This window comes from Anomalospiza imberbis, chromosome 5 (assembly GCF_031753505.1).
Source record: "Anomalospiza imberbis isolate Cuckoo-Finch-1a 21T00152 chromosome 5, ASM3175350v1, whole genome shotgun sequence".
NCBI classification, from domain to species: domain Eukaryota; kingdom Metazoa; phylum Chordata; class Aves; order Passeriformes; family Viduidae; genus Anomalospiza; species Anomalospiza imberbis.
The window spans coordinates 61,375,548-61,397,772 of record NC_089685.1 but is presented as its reverse complement, the minus strand read 5'-3'; the positions used below and the strand labels follow the sequence as shown (position 1 = coordinate 61,397,772).

Sequence of the window (22,225 nt, the reverse complement as noted above, 5' to 3'; positions counted from 1 at the left end):
ATCAGTGACCTCCACATGGCCCAACATACAGCAGCCCACTAGATTTCCAACAACATGACCTATTTTCTCCTCATAATTCCAGACTTCCCTCTACCACTTGATCAGTAAAAAGTTAAAATCCTCACCTTCCCCTCAAAACCTTTTCAGTTCCCCCAGGATTTCAAACACCAGTGAAAGGCTCTCCTCCTTCTCCCTCTGGCATCACCCAGACAGATGCACAGGGGAAGGCACAGCAAATCTCTCCAAGGGATAATTGCAGAGGAATTCACCAGTAGGTCAAATATTTACCCAGGACTCATCAATGCAAATGTTTTCTAATCCTCCTGCATCTTTCAGGGATGGCAAAGAAGTGGTGAGTACACCTCTGATATATACAGATGCATATAAATTGGAATAATAAAGAACTGAGATGATTTATTATGCAGTAATTGTATCACTTAGTCAAATATCTTTGTTGTGTATGTGTATCAATGTGGGAATTAACAGTATAAAAGCAATACATACATTGCACTAACAGTTCCTATACTTTTTTCTGGCCAATCCTCAATGCTTCTTGGTGTTCTGACTGCTGCTTGTCCACATTTCAGAGAACGTCTATGACTCCATGAGGTGCATGAGGTGAACTTTCCACAGTTTTCAAGCACAACCTTGTAGCTACGTGCCTGAGGGCACCAGGCATAAGCAGCACACTTGGTGGGGAAAGGGTGCAGAGATAAGCCTAGAAAGACAAACCCACTTGGGGGAAGCAGCAGTGTCTCAGAAGAGGCCATTCAGTGGGATGAAATAATCCCAGGTGTAACTATTAAACCCAGCAACTAAAGACTGGCATCAGATCCTCCACTGGGAATGTCGTTGTGTTCCTGAAAAGCTGAGACCCATGAAAACATTAATCATCAGAAAAGAATAATCCTGAGTCCAGGGGGGAGAGGTGTCACAGCCATGGGTGAAGAAATCCTTCACACATGCTAACAAGAATGGGAAATGCCACGGGTACAAGACAAAGTCTCGAGTGCATGACACTAATCAGCTTAATCACACTCAAGAAGTACCCAGAGAAGTCAAGTGGCTGGGGAAGGAAATAATTACTTTTGTGCTCTCCCTCTACATCTGTCTAACCTGTCACCTTTGCTTCCACTGATGGGATCACTGACACTCTCAGTCTGGTGGAGGACATTCCAGGTTGCTCACCCACTCCATCCCCTTGCTTCCACACAGGAAGCATGCCTCCATGTCTGTATTTCCAGGGATATCCAGCACCTTCCTGCTTCCCCAGCTTTGTGCCCTCAGTGACAGCTTCCCCCAGGGCTGTGCTCCTTAGTCCCTAGGAAACTCTGCCCAGAAATGCCTCAACAGCAGTGAGCCTGTGCTCACACATACCAGCAGTGAGGACACCAACTCCTACCACAGTCAAATAATTCTTGGGCATTTGTACTTCCCAGAAACTCAGGAGTGTGTCTCCCAGTCTGTGCACAAGAGGGGTGTGCCAAGTGCCACTGGCAATCTTTTGAAACATAAAGCTAGAAGGCTCTTCTGTCCTAATGTGATAAAACAGGGACTGCTGGTGCATTTAACTACTCTGTAAGAGGCACCTGGTATTCCTCCCCACTGCATCTGTCTCAGTAAAGGGGCAATGTTGGCACAAGCATTACCTTCAGGGGTTTGCAGCAGTTTCCCTGCTCAGCTTCCTCCCCTCCCCCTGACATTGCAGGGGAAACAACAGAGGGGCCTGCCCCAAGCACGGTGCTCAGTCTGGGAACAGGAAAGAAAACACAGGGACAACTCACCACAGCACAAGGACAAGGGTACACAAAGCCACATTCAGACAGAGCAGAGAGGAAGGAGTCAGAACAGAAACACAGATATGCAAACAGATCTGCAGACAGAGATTGTTGGCCAACACAGATGACAAATTTCCTTCTGTCTGTCCATAAACCACAACCATGCAATGGTAGTCTGACACATCTAAAGTGATTGCAGCCCTGGCATGTTTGATGTCTCTCCAGGAGTCAAATTCAGCACCACACAACCCTCAAATGCCAGCTCACTTCAGGAACCTGGTCACAAGTATTGGGAGTTTCCTTAAGGTTTCAGTAACCTCAAAGCTGCCACCTGCCTTCTTCTCAGAGGAAGGTCCAAGGACAGACAGTGTTACTTCTGTATATCCAGAGCATGCTGGAAAGTCCCATGGAGCAGAGCATCCTAGAGCAGACCTTCCCATCCTGTTTTCCCCCCTTGTAGCCCTCAGAGGATGTTCTTCAATGGGAAGTCCCCTTTCAGCCAGGGAAGGGAGCACATCTACCCTTGTGCAGTTTACATATGATCTGGATTCATGTCTCACACCCAGACAGAGAATCCCTGATGTGACAGCTCAGGAAAATCAAATGAAGTGTCAACCCTCTTTCATTTTCCAGTAAAATAACCCCCATATGGGAGAAAACACAGTTTCCCCAGACATCTGCCACACGTTCCAGAAAAATGCATTACAGACATGCCACTAAGTGTGAAATAGATTTTTAAAAGTTAAAAAGCTATTGGATATTTAAAGGATGTGTGACATATCACAATATGCTGTAAATGCATTTTAAAGAAATAACAGCACCTCAAAGATACTGTGGAAGGATGCAATTAATTCTGTGCTTTGAAAAAAAAATCCTGGGATATGGTTTTCTGGAGGAGGAATGTTTTTTTAAGTACCTACTTTAATAGTTAATTATGGCATTGTAGGGGAAACTTGAGGCTTCAGAGAGAGCTGACCTATATGGTGGAAGGGTGCATGCAGCTACACTGATAACACTAATTTTAATTAATCCTACCACAAACTCTTCTTCCTTCCAACACCCTGTCTCATTTGCTTAGAGCTTCATTTGATTGGCAACTTGAGCTGAGACTTACATAGCAGGTATGACTGCTATGAGGAAAAACTAAGTTGAATGTCAATGACTGCAAATAAAAAACTTATTTTGTCTGTTCTTAAGTGTCCCAGATGTTTTTTTGACTAGCATTTACTGCTGGATGCTCTGAAACACTGCTTCCACACTGGGCAGCAGGGTAACCCAAGACCTCTTTCACTCATCCTCTAACAACCCATCCAAATGGAGACAAATTAGCAGCTGCCATAGCAGAAAAAAAAAAAAAAAAAAGAGGTCTTTGAATATTCTCAGAAAAGACTGTCTGATATGACTCAATCCAATAAATTAAGACAGAATTAAGGATGAATGTGGAATCTCAGTTTCTCCCTCTCCACACCACCTTCACACCACAACCTTTCATTGCATGTTCACAGGTTCAGGTTTGGTTATTTCCCTCAGGATCCCTGCACTCACAGGGAAGGATGGCATCAGTGAAGACAGTAATGTGACACTTTAGCCAGTGAGCTTGCAGGAGTTTGCTGGCAGCAGGGAAACAGAAACAAGTAGGAATGCAAAGCATGAAGGCTGTAGGGTAGGGACAGGACTTCACTCCGTGGGGTGCTCCCATCTGACCCCTTCCTGCTGCAGGCTGAGCCCTCCAGCCCTGCCTCCACTTGGGCTCCCTGCCCCAGCATTCTCAGCCAGTTTCTCCCATCCAGACCTTCTCCTCACCCACCCCTCCATTATCCTCACTCAGCCCAACCAGTCCACTCTCCAGGCTGCTCCCTCATGCCATTGCTGCCCAGTCCCTCCACTCTGGAGGGCAGATACCTGGTGGATAAGCTTTCCACTCCAGATCCCTGCTGGCTGCCTGACCCAGTGGCCTTATCTTCCTCCTCAGCTTCTCAGTCCCCCACTTCAGTATCCTTCACAGAGTTTAGCCTGGTCCCTGTCTCCCAGACCTCAAAGTAAGGTTTTATTAATGGGTAAAAAGACTGCTACAATGGAAAAGTTGGACAGCTTTTGAAAACCATGCTACTACCTCATGTAACAATGGAAACTATGTCTTCCATGTCTTCGGTTCTATTTGTGTTCTGGCCCTTGTATGAACTGTGTGAGATTCTTCAGAGATCCTGCTGGGCAGGAAAAGAAGGAAAAACATTACTCAGCACCCAGCAAGGAAGAAAACATATAATATGAGGAGTTTGTCTGCACAGGGAAAGATAAAGGGATCAACCTACAAGAAAAGAGAAAATTGGGAAACTGTTGCATGGGATTTAAAAAAATGCTACAAGAAAACAGTGAGAAGACTGCTGTCTCCAAAGGACTTTCCTGTATAAAACAAGTGGGATAACATCTAGAGCCTCCTCCACTCACTAAAATCCCACTTCCAGAGAAGGCTCAAGATGGGAAGATTGAGAGCAGTTGCCAGGACAAGGCTGCCAAACAGTGGGTCAACAAGTACAGAGAAGAGAGGAGCAAACTCCCAAGCTGGGAAGGATCCTCCTCCATCAAGAAAATTAATCAGAAAGAAGCCATAGGGAAAGAAAAAAAAAAGCAAGAAAAAATTGCCTTGAGGGAAAAAAATCCTTCATTAAGAAATATCACAGTTGGCCAGTGGCACTGAACATCAGGTAGTACCAAAGGCAATATATTATTACTGCTGCTCTTCTATAAGCCTGTCTTTTTTAATATAACTCACTCATGACAAACATTTTCAAGGTCTGACCTGAATCTCACATGTGGACAAAGCAGAGCCTTCCAAAATCACCTACAAAACCAAGACATTGACTCAAAGCAAAAATTACATCACAAGTTGGTAAATATGTGAACAAAAATAATTACATAAAAACTGCAATACATCAAGAAACCTACTTTTCTCAAATATGTTTTAGCTTGATTATCGTTAACAATTCTTGTTAACATCTGCTAGCTGGCTGGTAAATGATCTGTAGAACATTTTGTAGAAAATAAGGACATGGTATTCTTAGGGGAACACTAGAGAGAGGCATTCTTGGCTGCAAAGCAAGATGCAGGATACAGGTAAGGACAGGGAGATTTCCTTTTGGGGTGTGTGAATGATGGGGCAAGGCAGATTTGCCAAATACTGATGTTTCCGTATGCTTCCAAACAAAAAGCAGGGTTTGAAAGATGAGCAGATATTTTGGATCTTTGATGTGAGAAACTATCAACCTCTGCATGGAAGAAAATATTTCTCCACCCTCAAATATTGAGCTCCTACATCTTTCATGCCATGAAAGAGAACAGCTGCTGTTTGTTGCAAACTGCCTGTTCCAATAGGGAGGTTAATATTTTACCATGTGTTTTCTTTCCTTCCTTCCCTTCTTGCCTGTTGAGGCAAATCTCAGAGCTAGCATTACAAGCACTGGATTCTGCAGCTTTCTCCTGGATGAATTTGTACTGGTGTTAGCCTTTTTATTCTGTGACTCTTTGAGAAAATAAATCCCCCAAGAGGTACATTTGGTTCACTCTGCCTCTCACAGCATCCAGTTCCTACAAGCAGTCTTAAAAGCCCCTTTCAGCAATTTTTTGCTACTCTGGGGGAGTAGTGATAAACAATACCAAGTTCTTAAAGTAAGGATGAAACAGCCCTCACAAAGGTCCAGGGGTCAGGAACAAGGCTGAGACAGCATTGTTGGTTCAGCTTTTGCAAGTGAATCCTTGAGCAGCTTGCCCAACTTCCAAGCTGGGGCACAGGGCCAGGAGATTGCAGCCACAGAGCTCCCAGCCAGCATGCTGAGCTCACATCTGTCTGTGCCAGCCCACAAGAGCCAGACCTGCTTAGCAGGGATTAGCAGAGCACCAGCTACATCCCAGAGAAGGCCAGGGCCAGCCGATCGAGCAGCAAGTGTCACCCAGGCTGGCTCAGGAGGTGGTCACCTCCCAGCAGCCTGTCCCTGCTCCCAGGCAGAGGCACCTCTTGGACTCTGCTGCTCAGAAATGAGCTCAGTGCTCCTGCACACTGGCAGTTCAGGATGGGGATGTCAGAGATGGCACTAGCATGTCAGAGAGCACAGAAAGACAGCAGCTGACCTGGGCCAGGAGTGCTCTAAAGGGGGATGGAAGCAGCCTGTGAATACAAGGAAGAAGCAATCCCACCCTGCCATGTAGAAATCTCCAGAGATAGCAGAAATCTGCTATTTTCACAGATAAACTCACACTTCTGCAGAGCCCTGGCCTTTTTCCTCACTCTAATAAGCCAGTGAGTGATGTCCTCTGTTTAAATCCTACCTCCAAGGTCTCCCCTTTGAGCCCTGACCTTTCACCCCAGGAAGCTTGGTGTCCAAAATACTGGCCAAGAGAGGCACTAAACAGAAGGAGCCACTTCAAGAGCAGGAACAGTCAGTGCAGACAGGCTGCTAGCAGCAAAACCCAGGAATGACAGCAAGGGAAATAATAAAAGAGGAGGAAAATTACAAACTGCCACAGACAGAGAGGAAAAGGGATAGACAGGGTGGCTAGTCACAGGGGAGTCTGCTAGAGGAGTTGCAGGGACTCAAACATCAAATCACAGTCAAGGAGGGGGAGCAATGGCTTCTTTTATAGACTGAAGCACAGTAGGTGATGACAAGAGGAGACTGGGGGAGAGAAAACTAAAGGAAGAAAGGATAAGCAAAGAGTGTGATGTATCATTAGCCAGGACAGATTTATCTTTCCTCCTGGATGAATTGCAGTACATAAGTGTAAATGGCACCATTGTCTCGGGGGACAGATGGTCCCCCACATCACAGCTTTGCACATCCCCCATCCTGCCCGGGGGAGTTGCTCCCCTCCCCAGTCTGCACTGATGCAATGGGCATGGAGAAAACTGGAGAAGGGAAAGGCAGGGAGGCAAAGCTTAGCTTTCCATCTCCATCCCCACATGCTGATCTTGCAGTGAGGATGGGCAGGTGAAAGCTGTTCCAGCCACAGCACTGCACAGCAACTCCATCCCCCAGAGCAGCCAAGCCATCCAAACATCTCTGCAGGCTCTAGCAGAAGGCTTACACTGCCATCACACCACCTTCTTACCTCACCAGTCCTTGATGGCAGCCAGAGATCAAGCACTCATGCTGATTGTCTCAGGTCTATCACCTGCTCTCAATACCATTGATTTCAAGTTTTGCTGAGATGCCTGCCAAGGTTAGCAGGGATTTGCATCATCTGTTCCCAGCCTAGATGACCTCCCCATATCATTCCCCATCAGTATCTTACATCTCCATCATCACACTTCACCTCTCATTTTACTAGCCCAGCTGCACTCTCACCTGCCTTCCTTGCTCATCTCAGCCTGATTCCCTGGATGCTGGTCACAACTCTGTTGTTTTCTCAAAATTGAATAAAAAAACTATCCACCTGAGCTAGCCTCTCTCCTCCTCCAAAGCTTTTCCTGAGATGATTCCTTCTCATTTGCACAGCTGTGCCCAGAGAACCCCTCCAAGGAGGGGAGGCAGGTAGAGCGGCAGTCCCTTCCTGGTGGAGAAGCACAGCCAACAGGAGGTAGCACAGCACAACTCACAGCCCAAGGAGCAGCAGCGACAAAGAGCAGGGCCAGCCCAATCCACCACCAGATCTGTCCCTCTGAACAGGCAGCCCCAGCTAGTGGCCCTTCCCACCACTCTCAGCCCTCATCCCTTTGCCCTCACCAGCCAGAGGCTGTAAAACCCCATTTAAGAGAAGCACTTTTCAAACAGGACCAATTTCAGTCCTGCCCCTCAGCAGACAGGGAAGCCCAGGAGAGGCAGTGGCACAGAGATACACCAGGTACTCTAGGAAGGGGCTGGCCAAGATGCTCTGGGCCAACCAGGACCAGTGGGCAAAGCAAGCACAGGACAGAAGTGGGTGCAAATTTGAGCCCGGTCCATCCCACACCAGACTAGAGCCTTCCTACACCAAAACACAGTGCCTATCCAAAGATAGTGTTTCTCCAGGACCATAAAGACCTTTCCAGCTTAGAGCTTGACAGACTCTTTGCTCCAGTTCTCTCCAAAGGTCTGCAATGGGCCAAGTGTTCTATAGCCTCATCTTGGCCATACCAGGACCACCTGCAGGCCATTTGCTGCAGAGGAGCTGCAACTCTGTTGACTGTTCCTCACCTGAAGCAGCTCCTGTCAAGTACTATGCTCACAATCCACAGCTGCAGGCCTTTCCCCAAGGTTTAAGGTGGGAAGAGTGTCAAGTCCTCAAATAAGCAGCTGGTCAATTTGTTAGTGGTTAATTCTATTAATTCACATTGTTATAATAAGACATGCAATTAGAGGCCTGGTCAGAGTATTTTATAGGTCTTGAACTCAAAAGGAGCATTTTTATTGCCCTTTCTATTCCTACAAAGGCCCCTTTGGCACTGTAACACACCCTGCTCCAGTGTTCACAAAGGCTGAAAAAGGCAAACTGACCATTTTTCAAAGAATAAATGGTTCTTATCTTCAAGGCAAAATATATTCCAGTGAATAAGCACAATATGCTCCAGAAAGGTTTTTCAGCATTTGTTTCAGTTCAGCAATGCACTCCTCAGAGGGATGGGGATGTCCCTCAGCACAGGCACTGCTACCATCCCTGCATCCCAGATGAGCACACCATCCCTTCTCTTCTGGCCTAGCAATACCAGATACCCCCAGATTGCCACAAATACACAGTGCTGTATGACAAGACAAGACCAATCTCCCCAGCCTCACCTGAAGAGCAATGGCTAGTGAATATAGATTTGTTCTTACTAGGTATAACAGAATAACACTAATTTATACCAGACAATTATATGACTTGCATCTTCAATGCTCTCTCCCCTACTTCCCTGCACTTTCCACATTCATTAGCCATAAACCCAGCTGCCATATTAAGGCACCTCATCAAAAGCTGTTGCAGTAAGAGTCCTAGCCCTGCTTTCCTAAAGCATCAGGGCATGGAGGTGTACAAGGTCTTTTATTGGGTTTGAAACATATTAGGGAAACAGGGCATTACAAACACACAGCACAAATACCCCTCTCCTAAACCACAGGCTCCTCTGTGCTTTGCAGTTATAGCCCTTCCTCCAACAGTAGGAATCTATCCTTCAATAACAGCAAAAAAGCTCAGAGATTTGAAAAAAGACAGTAAGGATGTGCCACGGATGTTCAGCCTTATATCCAGTTGTGTTAGACCCTACGAACATTAAATCTTCAGTCAGAGCCCTGGTTTTGTATGTGCTGCTGTCCTGCTTCATTTCCAAACCATGGTCTTTGAGTTCTCACTATAAAAAAAAACACTCCAGGGAATAAGCTAAGGGGATGGGAAGCAGAGATTTATCCAGTTTCAACATTTGTGCTTATATACCCAGGGCCATCTTGCAAGCCAGCCAAATTTAGACCTCATCCCTTACATCTGCCCACTTGCCTGAAATTGCATACATCTCACATACACACAACCCAGCCAATTTCTTACAGATCTCAAGCATGCAAATCCCCTTCAAACATATCCATCCCTTGTGTGCTACTAATGACAACGCCCGGAGTTTAAATTCCATTTACACCACATCTGACTGTGCAAATGGTTCCCCTAAACTTCCGCTCGTAAATTTGCACATCAAATGACCCGCACTAATGGCACTCCCTTGTCACTAGTTTTGTGGAGACAACTTCCTTCCCAGCTACTTGTGAAGGCCCTGAGCTCTATCATGCTTCCCCTGCCACCTGCCTACCAACCACAATCAGGAAACAACTATCCTCAGAAAAAGCTGGAATTCAGAAAGTTACTTTTCCCCAATCCAGAGTCCAGGTGGATGGGGTTCTTCTTCCCCCACAAAACTAAGATTACCCAATATTTTATTATGGAAACATTAAAATGTTCAGACTGTGTAATTTCCAAAACTAAACCTATTCCCGATCTTTCCCTTTGCCGCCTTCTAGAGCATCTGGGAAACCAAACAGCATAGCAATCCTAAATGCAAACACTACATCCTGCTATCCAGCAACTACTCCTTTGCTAAAGGAAGAGCAGGAACTTCCAGAGATCTGCTTTACCCTCTGAAGAGAGAGGTTCAGTTAAGCACACTCAATTTCCTGCTGCAGTCTGTCAAATATATACAGAGACTTTGGATGGTTTTCAGACAGGTAGAGTTAGGTGGGGTAAAGCCTATTGGCTTTCCAAAGGGAGAACTAACAGGGAAATTAAGGGTCAGTTCACAAGGGTAAGACATGTCTGCTTTAAGGCACATTGCTAACACAAAAGGGGAGGAGAGCACTTGACAATATATTGATACACTGCATTCAGTGCCTTCAAATATTAATCAAGATAATGGACAACTGACTTATTAGAAGTCACCCTTATTTGCTAATAGCAAGCTTCATTCCAGCAGGGAGGCTGGCAGAGTGGCAGAAAACCCAGCAGAACCTGAAGCAGTCTTGCTCCCTCAAAGCTTGAAAAGCATCTGGCACATGCCCATGGGAACACCAATGCCCCCATCACTGCACATCCACTGCAGAGCTCTGGCCATCTCAGTTTCCTATGCAACAGGAGCAACTGCAAAGTTGACTTAGAATGTTGTGGAGTGGAGGGGGGTTAGATAACCTCTTACAGAAAAAATCATGCATTGGTGGGGCTTGGGTGCACAGATATATCTTCTTGGCTGGAAAGAGGGCACAGCAGCAACATCTGTCTGGTTACCTAAAATGATACAAAGCTATCAAAAGTCCTCAAAAAAGTGCCAGACTCTTCATGTGTCTTCTGAGAGAGACTTCTTAAGAGCAATAGGATAGCTGCCCTAAAAATGGAGACACATTAACAACATACACATTTGACTGTTTTTCAAATATGCACCTAAAAGCTGATACTGATCACCCCAGGGGCAGAAAGCCATGATCCCTAGGTTCTCAAGAGTGATCAATGCTGCTTAAAATTCAAAAACCACTCACTTTTTGATACTATATTATACTTTCTGGTCACATTTCCAAGCTTCTCTACTTACTAGAGATGCAGAAAACCATTATTTTTATTTATATATACATACACATGTGAAAAAGAAAAGTAAAATTCAGATGATTACAGGAGCTCAGGCCTTAACATAGTCATCAACTACCACAAGATTTGCAATAAATTTGCAGATTATGCTTGTTTATTATATAACTACAGGCAGTCAAGAGATGGGGAATAAATGCACAGGTTTCCTCTGTTTCCAACCAAAATGCTCAAGGCCAGTCCTGTATCCTTGTGCACAGAGCACCCAGTCCAAGCCAACAATGCCACCAGTGAAATCTACAGGAAAGGTATCTCCAGAAGCAAGGTGGGATTTTTGGCAGCAGGTACAATGGCAAAGCCCCTGTTTGGTGGATTTTAAAGCTAATGAGCTACAGGGCAGCTCTTCAGAACACACAGTCATACCACAGCTTTGTAAGTCACCCAGCTCAATACTCTGTAAAACACAGCTCCCAGTGATAAAAATTAAGTGTGCACATAAGCTTTTGCTCATCTGGGACCTGACCTGCTGCTCCTACACCACTGAAATCAGCTGGAAATGCAACACTTCACTGCTTGAGAGCAAAACAGAAGCCCAAAGGGCCAACAGCTTCACCAAGGGGTTGGTACATAAAAAGCAAGAAAATGACTGAGTAGTGAACTGCAGAGCCTCTCATAAGGATCCATTTGTAAGGTGCCATGTGACATACCCATTATTTAGTCCCAAACATTTTATAAATTCATGCTATGCAGTTGATTTGGAAACATGTTTTTTACACTTTTCATCCTATTCCCCATCCAAGCTTGACTTCAAATCCTATATGACAGAGTTTAGGTTTTATAAAAGAAAAAAAAATCTTCCAGCCTTTCTCATAACCACATCTCAAATAAGGACTGTATTAATGTTGTAGCTGCAACAGCTCCATGATCTACAATTCTGATTGATCCAGTCTTCTGTTACCAAAGCACAAATTAACCTAAACAAACCAGCTGGCTGGCTGCTCATGGGCTGCATCTCAACAACTCCTTTCTAACCAGGGGACAAGCCAGGCTCCAGGTATGTGTTATGTTGCATGGCATACCCAGCTGATACAGCACTTACCTGTCTCTAATAATTTTTTCTTTTTTAATTGCTTCCCAGTAAACTAAGGTTATTCATGCATTCACTTGTGCTGTAGGTAAAGCCGTCCCAAAAACATGCAAATCACCAAACTTGAAAGCATCAGGCCCCTTTTCACCACACACTATAACAGCAAAAAACACAGCAAATACTGCCTTTGGGGACAAACACATGGACTTTCACAGGGATCACAGTCCTCTTCTTAAAAGGGAGTTAGGATCTACAATTTTTGCAATGACAGCATCACACATCTCTACACTAATATGCTTCCAGAAGCAATTTTAAAGCAAAGAACTAAGTGGTTCTTTCTCCTATTACTGCACTGCAGCAAAGCAATATGGCAGCTGTTTAATAGCACATAACAAAATTGCAGGACTGCTCACAAAAGGAAAAATAATCTCCAGGAGAGGGGGATTTAAGTAGTTAGAATGCAATTACCTAAATTGAAATTTGGTGGTTAATGACCTTGTGCTTAAAAAAATAGTTACATAGTCCTTAAGTATCAGAGCTTCCTTTTTAAATCTCATTGACAGTACTTCTATAACAGCGATCATGAAGCTCTAACCTAGGAAAAAACTCTACAAGAAGATTAACAGGCATTTAATTAATGCCCCATCTTTTTAAGGCCAGGTGTTGACCTATGACAGCAACTCATCCTGCCCCTGCTTAGCTTAAGCACATTGGAGACCCAATAGCTCAGTATAACAAGGATCAAAAGCAGGCAAGCATATCAATTCCTAGAAGATATGATTTGATTTTCACAGAAGTATCTCTTATGAATGGTCTGATTCCCAGCCAGGCATCTGCCACCAGGCCATGAAAATGTATCCTTTCTATGATGCTGTTTTAAAAAAGTGTGATGCCAAGAGCATATGATTACATGTAAAAAGCCTTCAGGGTGCAGAAACAAGCCCTCATTTGAGAAAAAAAGATAATTATTTATTGCATGAGCCTTTCAAAAAGAGAAGCACATGGGGTTGAAAGGAAATCAGAGGAGGGGCTGAATCCTCACCTCTCAGTCTCCACTACTCATGTAATTTCCCAGCTTCACGCAGCTGAGCTGAAACCTCAAGTTTGACACAGCCCTTCCAAAAGGTTACCAGCAGCCCTACCATTGCCCTTCACTCCCTGGTGGCAGCTGTAGCCTCGTGTAAGGTCATCAACAGGTGTTTGAATGAGGCTTTTTCCTTCTTTATCTAGTTTCGCATAAGAAAAAGTCCTTTTCTAAGTCAAAGAACACATTTGTCTGCAGATTAGGACAAAAGTAACACTTAAAAACTAAAGCAGCCCAATTTCTTGAATAATAGTTCCAACAGCTTAAAGCAAACTCCTTGCAATATACCGGATTGGAACGATTACTTTGAGTGACTTTTTAGCCAGCAATAAGGACAGGCTCTCATCTTCTTCCACCACAACCTCCTTCCCTCATCCAAAAGCAAGACTTCATCCCAAACCTACACTGCTACTCTTCTTCCACTTCCCAAATCTAGCCTTTTATTGTGACACAAATGTCTCGTGCTGTACTCTGAGTCCTGTTCTGAGTTCTGCTCTACCACATGCTGGGACAAGATTCCCAGGACATAATAACTAGCACAGGCACACTGTGATAGAAAAGCAATGCATAATTCAATACAAAGTTTTAAAATTTTATGGAGCAGCCAGTAGAAAAGAAAGCAGAATATCTAAATCTCCAGTGTGTTCTCAGCCATAACCTGTGTTTGAGACTGCAACATCTCTTCAGTGGCTTTTGAACTTTAAGACAAGAGCTCAGAGATCAAACACAAACCTTTACCTACACTTGAAATTAAAACAAATCTCATCCATTTAAGGTCAGCTGTTACTGCTGACACTACTTCAAGTCCTCACCCGGGGTTAGGCGCTTAAAGCTGAAAATACTCTTGGAAACATTTTGCTATTCTCCACCATATGCCCAGACATTCAGATTTAATCTATACATCAAAACCAGAGCAGGCATCCTCATAGCCAATACCCACCTAACTAGGAACTAAGAAACTTCCAGGTACAAAGTGCTGCCAGTTGAGATTTTAGGCTAGAAAAACATTCACATAAAATCTCAGACCAACCTCTCTGATGACTCATCTTCTCCATTTTCTCCACACCATCAATGATCCCACAGCTCAAGGAATGACAGTGCTTCTCTACCTGGTTTTTATAGCACTGGAGCCACAGAGCCCAGCTGGCAGGCTCCTGGTGATGAGCTGTGCAGGTGGCCATCATTTGCACTGGTGGGCTGCAGGAGCCCTCCTGCCATCAAGGCACTGAGCATGAGTGATAAGACCTGTGTATGATTGCTGACCAGGGAAAGGAGAACATGCCCATGTCCCAGAGATCTCTCCCAGGCTGTGTGGAACACACTCTCCCGTTCATTCCTGGCCAGACATCCCAACAAGACGCTGGCAGGACAGTGACGTGTACTAAATGGAAAGGCAAGGGGTCACCTAGGTTTCCCTGCAGTCAGGGTGCAGGAGGAGTGGTGGTTCCCTCACTAAGGCGAGGTAAGCTCTCAGTGAAGCCTGTATTTTCAGACACCTCCACTATTCATGGCAGTCAGAAAAGCTCCTGGGCTGGCAAATCCTACTCTGTCCCAGGCAAAAAGGGAGCTGGGAAGGGGAAAAACAGAATTCCTAATGTACCTCTCCTCACTCCCAGTCCCTGTGTCTGGAACTGCCAGCAGCTCTTTCTAAAGTCTCTTCTTTCATGATCAATGTCTTTTGATCACACACTAAAACAGCAAAGGTTCTGTTTAAACACATGCAATGAATAAAAAAGGTTGTTAAATGTAATAAAAGTTATTCCTTACCTGCAAGGCACCCCAGGAGGGCAGGATGAGGGGAGGACAGGGCAGGAGGGAGCCAGAGGCAGGGAGGGAGAAGGGGCAGCTCAGAAAGGATATGGGTTGCACACCATTTTGATGCACCAGCTCCGCGGGCTGGTGGTCTGCTTCAAGCAGAAGAAGACAACCGGGGCCAAGTCTGGGTAGGGCACATCAGGATCCGGAGGGGAGGTGACTTCTTCATCCTCACCCAGCTCCAGGGAGGACGGTGGCTGCTCTGGTGGTGTTTGTTGCTCCAAGATGCCCAGATCCACAGGCTCCAGTGGGCAGATGGCAGAAGTGTGAGGGGGCTGTGGGCCTGCAGGCCAGGTGGAGGGAGGCTGGGGGACGTACTCTGCCATGCCAGCCACAAGCGAGAGCCCCTGGAGAGGAAGCAAGGAGGAGAAATTAAATCCCACAAGGAATCAGCAGCAAAAGCACAGCACATCTGGGCTCTCCTAGCAAGTCCAGAGCAGGGGAGAGCTGCAGGACTGATGGCTGTGTGGCTGTGACAAATGATAAACCACTTGGTGCAGAAGCAGTTGTAGGCTCTTTTCTGCCAGTCACCTCTCCACCAAGGCTCCTCTGGCTGCTCCTCTCCATCACCATTTAAACCATCCCTGTAGCCCCTGACACACCCTGTCAGAGTGCTGCACCATCTCAGAGGATGGTGGCAGCTCTTCTTGGAGGCAGCCTGACCACCAAAACAGAACACAATGTTTTGAACAATACAGGCCCATCCTGACAAAACAGAGGCATCCTGCCATTGCAGTCCCTAACAGATTCCTGCCAACTCCAGGTGCAGCTTTGCTGGCCCAGCTCTTCTATCCAAGGGTACTCTGGGCTGGCCCTGTGTCACACCATGGCACAGGCTCCATCAGACTGACACTGACAAATGCATGCCAAACCCATACACAACAGTCGCTCCTTCAAACAGTGAGCTCTAACACAAGCCAGAAGTAGGATTGAACATTAAGCACCTTTTATTCGAGCTTGTTGAGCTCTCCTATGCTGAGCAGTGGAAACACCATGAACACAAGCTGCAAAAGTTATTTCCCTAAACAGAAGGGTCAGAGAGGGTGGGTGGGCATGAGAAGAGCAGGTCTCGAGCTCACTCGCAGCCTGTGCTGGTTTGGCTGACTAAGGGTTAATTTTCTTCACAGTAGCTGGAGTAGGGCTGTGTTTTGGATTTGCACTGGAAACATTGTTTATGATATCAATGATTTAATTACTGCTGAGCAGGGAGACATTTTCTGTGTCTCACCTCACCCCACCAGTGAGTTGGCCGGGGATACACAAGGAGCTGGGAGGGCTCACAGCCAGGACAGCTGACCCCAACTAACCCAAGAGATATTCCATATCATATCACCTCATTCTCAACACATAAAGGTGGGGGAAGAAGGAAGACAGGGGGACATTCAGAGTGACAGAATTTGTATTCCCAAGTCAGTGTTACGTATGATGGAGCCCTGTTTTCCTGGAGCTGGTTGAACAGCTGCCTGCCCATGAGAATAGGTGAATAAATTCCTTTTTTTTGCTTTACTTGAGTGCACAACTTTTGTGTTATCTATCAAACTGCCTTTATTTCACTTTTTTGCCTTTTTCTCCCTTTTACTCTTTTGATTCTCCTCCCATTCCAGCTGGAGGGTAGTGAGCAGGTAGCTGTGTGTGGCTCAGCTGCCACCCAAGGTCAAACCACAACACTCCTGCGCACTACAGAGCGCCAAACTTTTGCTAAAAAACATCACTTTGCTGCCTGGGTGCTGTCCATTCAATAGCAGAGTGCAAGTGGCTGGTCAAACTGAGGGGGATTAAATAAACTCCAAGGCTTGGCTTTGAAGGGGCGTTACATAGACACTCTCAAGAAAGAGACCTTGGCCAATGAATACCCATTTTCTTCCCTTCACCCTGTTGGCATGTTCAACCATCTGGAGTGCCCATGCTGCAAGTACAGATTTAAAAGCCACATGAGAGCCCTCAGACACACCGTAGTACATGATCTCCAGGGCTCTTCACACCACTTTTCTGTCAAGCTTGCCAACCACTCCACCTTAGGTTGCAGTGCCCCATCAGTTCCAGATGAGACTGTGAAACCTCTGCCTACCTATCCTGTTTTCTCATCCTCCTGCTTCCAACACACACTTTGATCCAAAGCTTTGCTTGTTCTTCAAGGCTTGGTATTTGTCAGAATAAAGAGCAGCAAGTGCAGGGGTTTAGAAAGCAGACATAGTGTCCCTTAGGGAATAGCAGAGAGACTCTTCTAATTCATTATCCCAAAGGCCTGCAGCTATTGGAAAGAGCAGATACCATGTCTCCTGACTGACTTTGGGATGCTGTTTGTAATTTTTTAAGCCCTGTGAAAAAATTTACAATGCATCCTTCTCACCATCTATCACTACTGTTTTCAAAAAAAACTTTCAGCAGATTTTTCACTCTGGGCACCCATGCAACTACTTGTACCACTTTTTTAATTCCCTATTCCCACCAGCTCCTCATTGCCTGCTCTGAGCTGGCTCCCTTGCAGTCTATTAACATGCGGTGGCTGAGCCCAACTTCCTTCCCATTACAGCACAGAGGAGAAAGATTAGCAGAGACAGCCAGGAGGAATTACTTATTATGGTGCTCAGAGCATGCACACTGATGAGGGCATGACAGTTCCAAACTGCAGCGCACAAAGCTTCATAATTGCCAGTACAACTGAGAAAAGGAATAGGAGAAACAACCTCATCAGCATTTCCCTGCTTTCCCTTCAGCAAGCATCCAGGGCCTCTTCTCCATCTCACCACTGCTAGATGCAGCTGGGACTTAGGGAAGCTGCTCTGCCCATGTGAAATACACACACACAAACTGGGTAGTGTGTTTATCACAGACAGTTCATCACTCTAATTTGTGTAGCTCAGACTGACTCATTAGGGCTCATATGGACACAGGGCCAGGTGAATCCCTTTGGAAGTCCTGAAGCTAAATACAGTCCTTGAATGACAGCTGCCCCACTGGAGATGTGAGTAATACCCGTTACCTTCCTGAGATTAAATCCTGTTCTGCCTCCCAAGGCTGTGATCACGATGGATTTCCTACATTAAGCAGGATTAATATTCTGTGTCAAAAGAGAGAGAGGGAAAAATCAAGCACTGGTGCACTTCCGAGCTCTTCACACAGTCAGTCCTCCCATCTCAACTTCAAAGAGGAGTAGAGTGTTTTTTCTGCCAGAGATAGGTCCAGGGCTGTCTCCCCTACCATTTCAGATATGGAGGATGCAATCAGCTATTTCCCCTATTGTCATCAGGCTGCAACTCATGCAATATGACTATTTTCTCTGGTCTTGCAATCACTGGCCTTCCTTTGCTGTAGCATTGCTCTGTAACTTGGTTGGAGTCAGCCTGCTACAGTATTTCAACCCAGGAGAGCCCTGTTTAAATCAAAATGAGAAATGAGTTTGGCAAATGCATTTGTCTGCATACACAGAAAAATGTGCATCAATGGAGAGGGTTCCTACCCAGATAAAAGCCAGTTATAGTAAGACTCAACAGAATTATAAATCTCCAGATTTTGTCTTTGGGATGCCTCTATCCTTCCCTTTGTGCAAGCGCAGGTTACTGTGACAAGGGCAATACAGGAGGACAAGGATACAAGACAACGATTGTGGAGTGGCCAGATGTGTGTTCTTCTCACTCAGCTTTTTGCTCAGGCAAGCTCACCCCAGTGGGTACAGCAGGCCAGACCCACCAGGAAAAAAATAAAATCCTCCCCACTCTGGACTTATCTGGCCAAATGTCACCCAAATACATGAAAACATTCCACTGCAAAAGTCACATACCACTGAAGGAGTGATGCTACACCAGCTTCACTTCCCTCCCAGGGGAAGAGAAGTTATTTGTCGGCTGGCAGCTCCTCCTGCTTCTCTCCCTGCACAACCTGTGCCAAACCCTTCTGTGGATTCAGGTCTTAAGTCTGCACTGTCCGTGCCCAAGGACCATTTAAAGCCACCACCATCCTGAGCTGAGCACCCACTGGTGCTGCATCCGGCACACACACCTGCCCTGGGCATGTGTGCTGGCAGGCAGCTCTTTGCCTTGGCAAGCACAAGAGAAGCTGACAGCCTCTGCCTCAACCCTTCCCCAGAAGCACCTGGTCCTGCCAGACTACTGAGGAGGAAGGGAGAAGGATGCTCTAAAACAGCAAGAGAAGTTGTGGACTTAATGAGAAGTGGAAATTGGTTAGGAATAAAAAGAAAAAACATAATGCAGGAGAAGTGCTACAGATTAGGGGTGTCTGTCCAAAAAGGCCGATGTCACCTCCTGGCATGCATTGCAGAAGTCTCTGCTCAGACAGACTCCCCCTTTAAGGCTGCAGCCAGCATCCCAGGGCTCTCAGTGCCATGACCTGCCATGAACAAGCCAGCCCAAGGTGTCCTGCAGGCACCACACTCCAGCCACAGCAGCCTCCCAGCTCCTCACTGCCCCCTTGGCAGAGGGGCTGACAGGGGCCACGGGTGAGGGAGGGCTGACAGGACCTTTACAAGGCTCGTGCAGCCCTTTCTGGACTATTGCAGCTTGACAGTGAAAGGCCCTTTCCCAAACAGCCAGGAGAGGGAAATACCAGAGAGAGGTCCCCAGAGCACTATTCCCAGTGCTGGAGGGGATCCACCCAGAGTCCAGCAGGTTACAACTCCACTCTCATGTGGGACCATCCTTAGAGTTCACCTTTCCCACCATCATCGCTACGCCTGTATCCCTTGCCAGACCACACTGCCTCAGAGCTGTCCCTTCCCGCCTGCGCACTGCTCACAGAGACAGCACTGGGGTCCACATCAAAAATGAAAGTACAGAGTATATTTCCTTTTAAGTCTAAACATAAACATAGCATTTCCTTTAAGTGTAAACATAGCACCTCCCATTCTGAGGCACACAAGTCCTTTCCAAATCATCCATCACCATCAGTCACCCATTACTCAGAAGCAGCAGGAAGCACAGCAGTTAGCTGTTAGCACTCTGTCCTGCTAACACCCTTGCAGAAGAGGGACAAAAATGACAACCTCCAGCTGGTGTTGCTGGGGAGAGCAAGATGGTCCCATCAGCTGGAGCAGCACCTGAGGCACACATATTTATCATCTCCCAACATCCATCCAGAAGCTGGCAAGCGTCTGGGGGCACAGCTTTTGCAGCCAGCTTTGCCCAGGCCCAGACTTACTTAAGGAGGTCTTTGACTGCGTGGCATATTTCGGAATGCGCGTGGGTGACCCCGTTCAGGAGCTGCGTGAGCTCCCGGGGCGCTCTGCTGAGCACGGCGGTGAGCCCGCGTTTGTTTGTTGCTATAAGTGGCAAGCATTACCTTTGATGCCTGAGTCTGGCTGCAGGGATGCGTTAGTCATACAGGTTTCACATTCGGAGCGTTTGTCGTGGTACAATATAATTAGTGGTGCCCAGCTCCCTCTGTGTTTGTGTTTAGCTGGCACTGGCATGTTTCTGTGCCTGTTCGTGTGAGACAGCGCCTGCTCTCATCTGCCTGTGTGTGCATGGGGTTGTGTAAGTGCCAGCAAGGAACAGGGTCACTATTCTTAGCACTTAATTTAAAACAGTAGTTTTTACATCATCATCTCAGCACCTCCAAATGCAATGGGACGTGGCAGAAAGCCAGCAAGGAGTGTTCCAAATGGTGCCCAAATCCATCACTCACAGATGCTGATGCTCCCACACGCCCCTGGAGCACAACATCTGAGGCCTACACCAGAGCCAAGGTCTCCCAGCTTCCCTGCCCTCGTCACATGCCCATGACCTGTTGCTTTTGCAGCTGCACGCTGATTGACTGCTGTGCTTCTTTCCACACATGCTATTATCCTCTGCTAGATTTGCTTGAGCACTTGACAGCCTCGCCCTTTTCACTCTGGTCATTTTACACCCCACCTCCTGTTAAGGACAGGGAGCAGAAGAAATTCCTGCATCCCACTGAGCAGGGGAAGGAGCAGTCCAGCCAGCACAGGACAAAATAAGCAAACTATCTGTCCTGAAGTCTCAACAATACCATGCCTTCAACCTGTACTGCAGCTGTAGGAAGAGCACGCCCTGACCTCCTGGACACTCCCACCCTCATCATCACAGTCAATGTCCAATGTATCACTTCCCTGTCGTGTTGCTGGGATAGCCCCATCCTGTCTGTACATCTGGTCCCTGCTCGTGGCACAGCAAAGTGGGGATCTGCTCACATTGCTAAGAAGCCTTTTGCCAAGCCAAAGGAGATGTTATGGAGACCAGTAAAAATTTTGCTGGAGAGACAGAGAAAAAAAAAGTAAACCATGAGAGAAGAAAATGCATAGGAGTAATATGGTCACTTTGGGTCTAGGCAATACAGGGGAGAAAGAAGTTTCCCATTGGAAAAATCTTTAGCTGACCTTAACTATGTGGAGGGTTTGAGACCCAGAGGTGAGTGTTTCTGAAGACCCTAACCTTATCCCATGGCTTCCCAGAGAACACACATACTCGTTTTCAACAAAACATTTTCATTTTTGGTGTTCCAAGTGAACAGACTCTAAAAATCTCCTTCTGGGGATAACTATACTGCACCAGATCCATCTATGTGGAGACTCTGCCCCAGAGCCAGTGTTTTCCCTTTTAAACCTGCCCCGCTCTCCCCGTGCACTGCTCTGGTCTGCACAGCTCCCAGCGATCCCTCCTCCTCGTGCCTACGGACACCTTTCACCTGAGAGAAATCCTGTCATGTCCTCTTGCTTAAAACCACCGCTCAGCCAAGCCGCACATCTTTAGCACTTAATCCTTGCTCATAAACGAATCTCCTTAGCGCCGCGGTCGCTCCGTGCAGGTCCGCCGAAGGCGCCCAGCAGCGCTGTGCCAGGACTGGTGCGCCAAGCGCCGCCTGCCCGCAGCGCTGGAGGCCGGGCTGCTGGCCCTGAACACTGCGAGTCCATGGCTGAGGTGCCAGCTACCGCCATATCGCGACCTTGTGGCCTGAGCCGTCCCTTCCTTGCCCCTCAGCAGGTTCTCAGAGCCCATGTTTCAGATTTTTGATTGCCTCCAGATGCATTAGCTTGCATTTTTCCTAAGATTAATTTCTACCCATCTTTCTGACCCTACTAGTTCCCTCTGTGTTATTTTATTGCATCTCCACTGGTAGGCAAAAACCTGGTTTATCCTCACCCAGGGAAGTCATTAATGTGCTGTTTACACTCTCCTTCAGGTCAGCAATGAACATGGCAATTAAGACGGTCAGAGGAAGATGATGAAGAGGAAGATAGCGGTGTCATAGGCTGCCAGCAATGATGGCTTTGAGGCCATCCTCACACTCTTAGCCCTTCAGGACCCAGATCCTAAAGTGGTAGCAGGAAACAAAGTGTGCAAATACCTCAAATGTGCCTCTGAGAGAAGCCCACGCTGGGAGAGCAGAGCTGCAGCTCCTGCCCACCACAAGGACAAGTGCCCCATGCTGCAGCCACCAGCACTGCTCCTGTACAGGCGGACAGAAAAGGCCATCCTGGGGCTGCTC

The 22,225-nt window shown here is 46.6% G+C and overlaps 1 protein-coding gene across 8 annotated transcripts in view; it reads right to left on the bottom strand.

The window, feature by feature from the left end:
* Positions 1 to 22,225, bottom strand: part of CACNA1I (calcium voltage-gated channel subunit alpha1 I) — a 164,507-nt gene that overhangs the window by 135,326 nt on the left and 6,956 nt on the right. For all 8 annotated transcript variants that reach the window (XR_010999416.1, XM_068191301.1, XM_068191300.1 and 5 more), the window contains one exon: positions 14,811 to 15,111. Coding sequence is in view for 7 of the 8 variants with exons in the window: in XM_068191301.1 (XP_068047402.1) it covers positions 14,811 to 15,090 (280 nt within the window). In the remaining variant the exon portion in view is untranslated. The remainder of the gene's footprint in view (positions 1 to 14,810; positions 15,112 to 22,225) is intronic.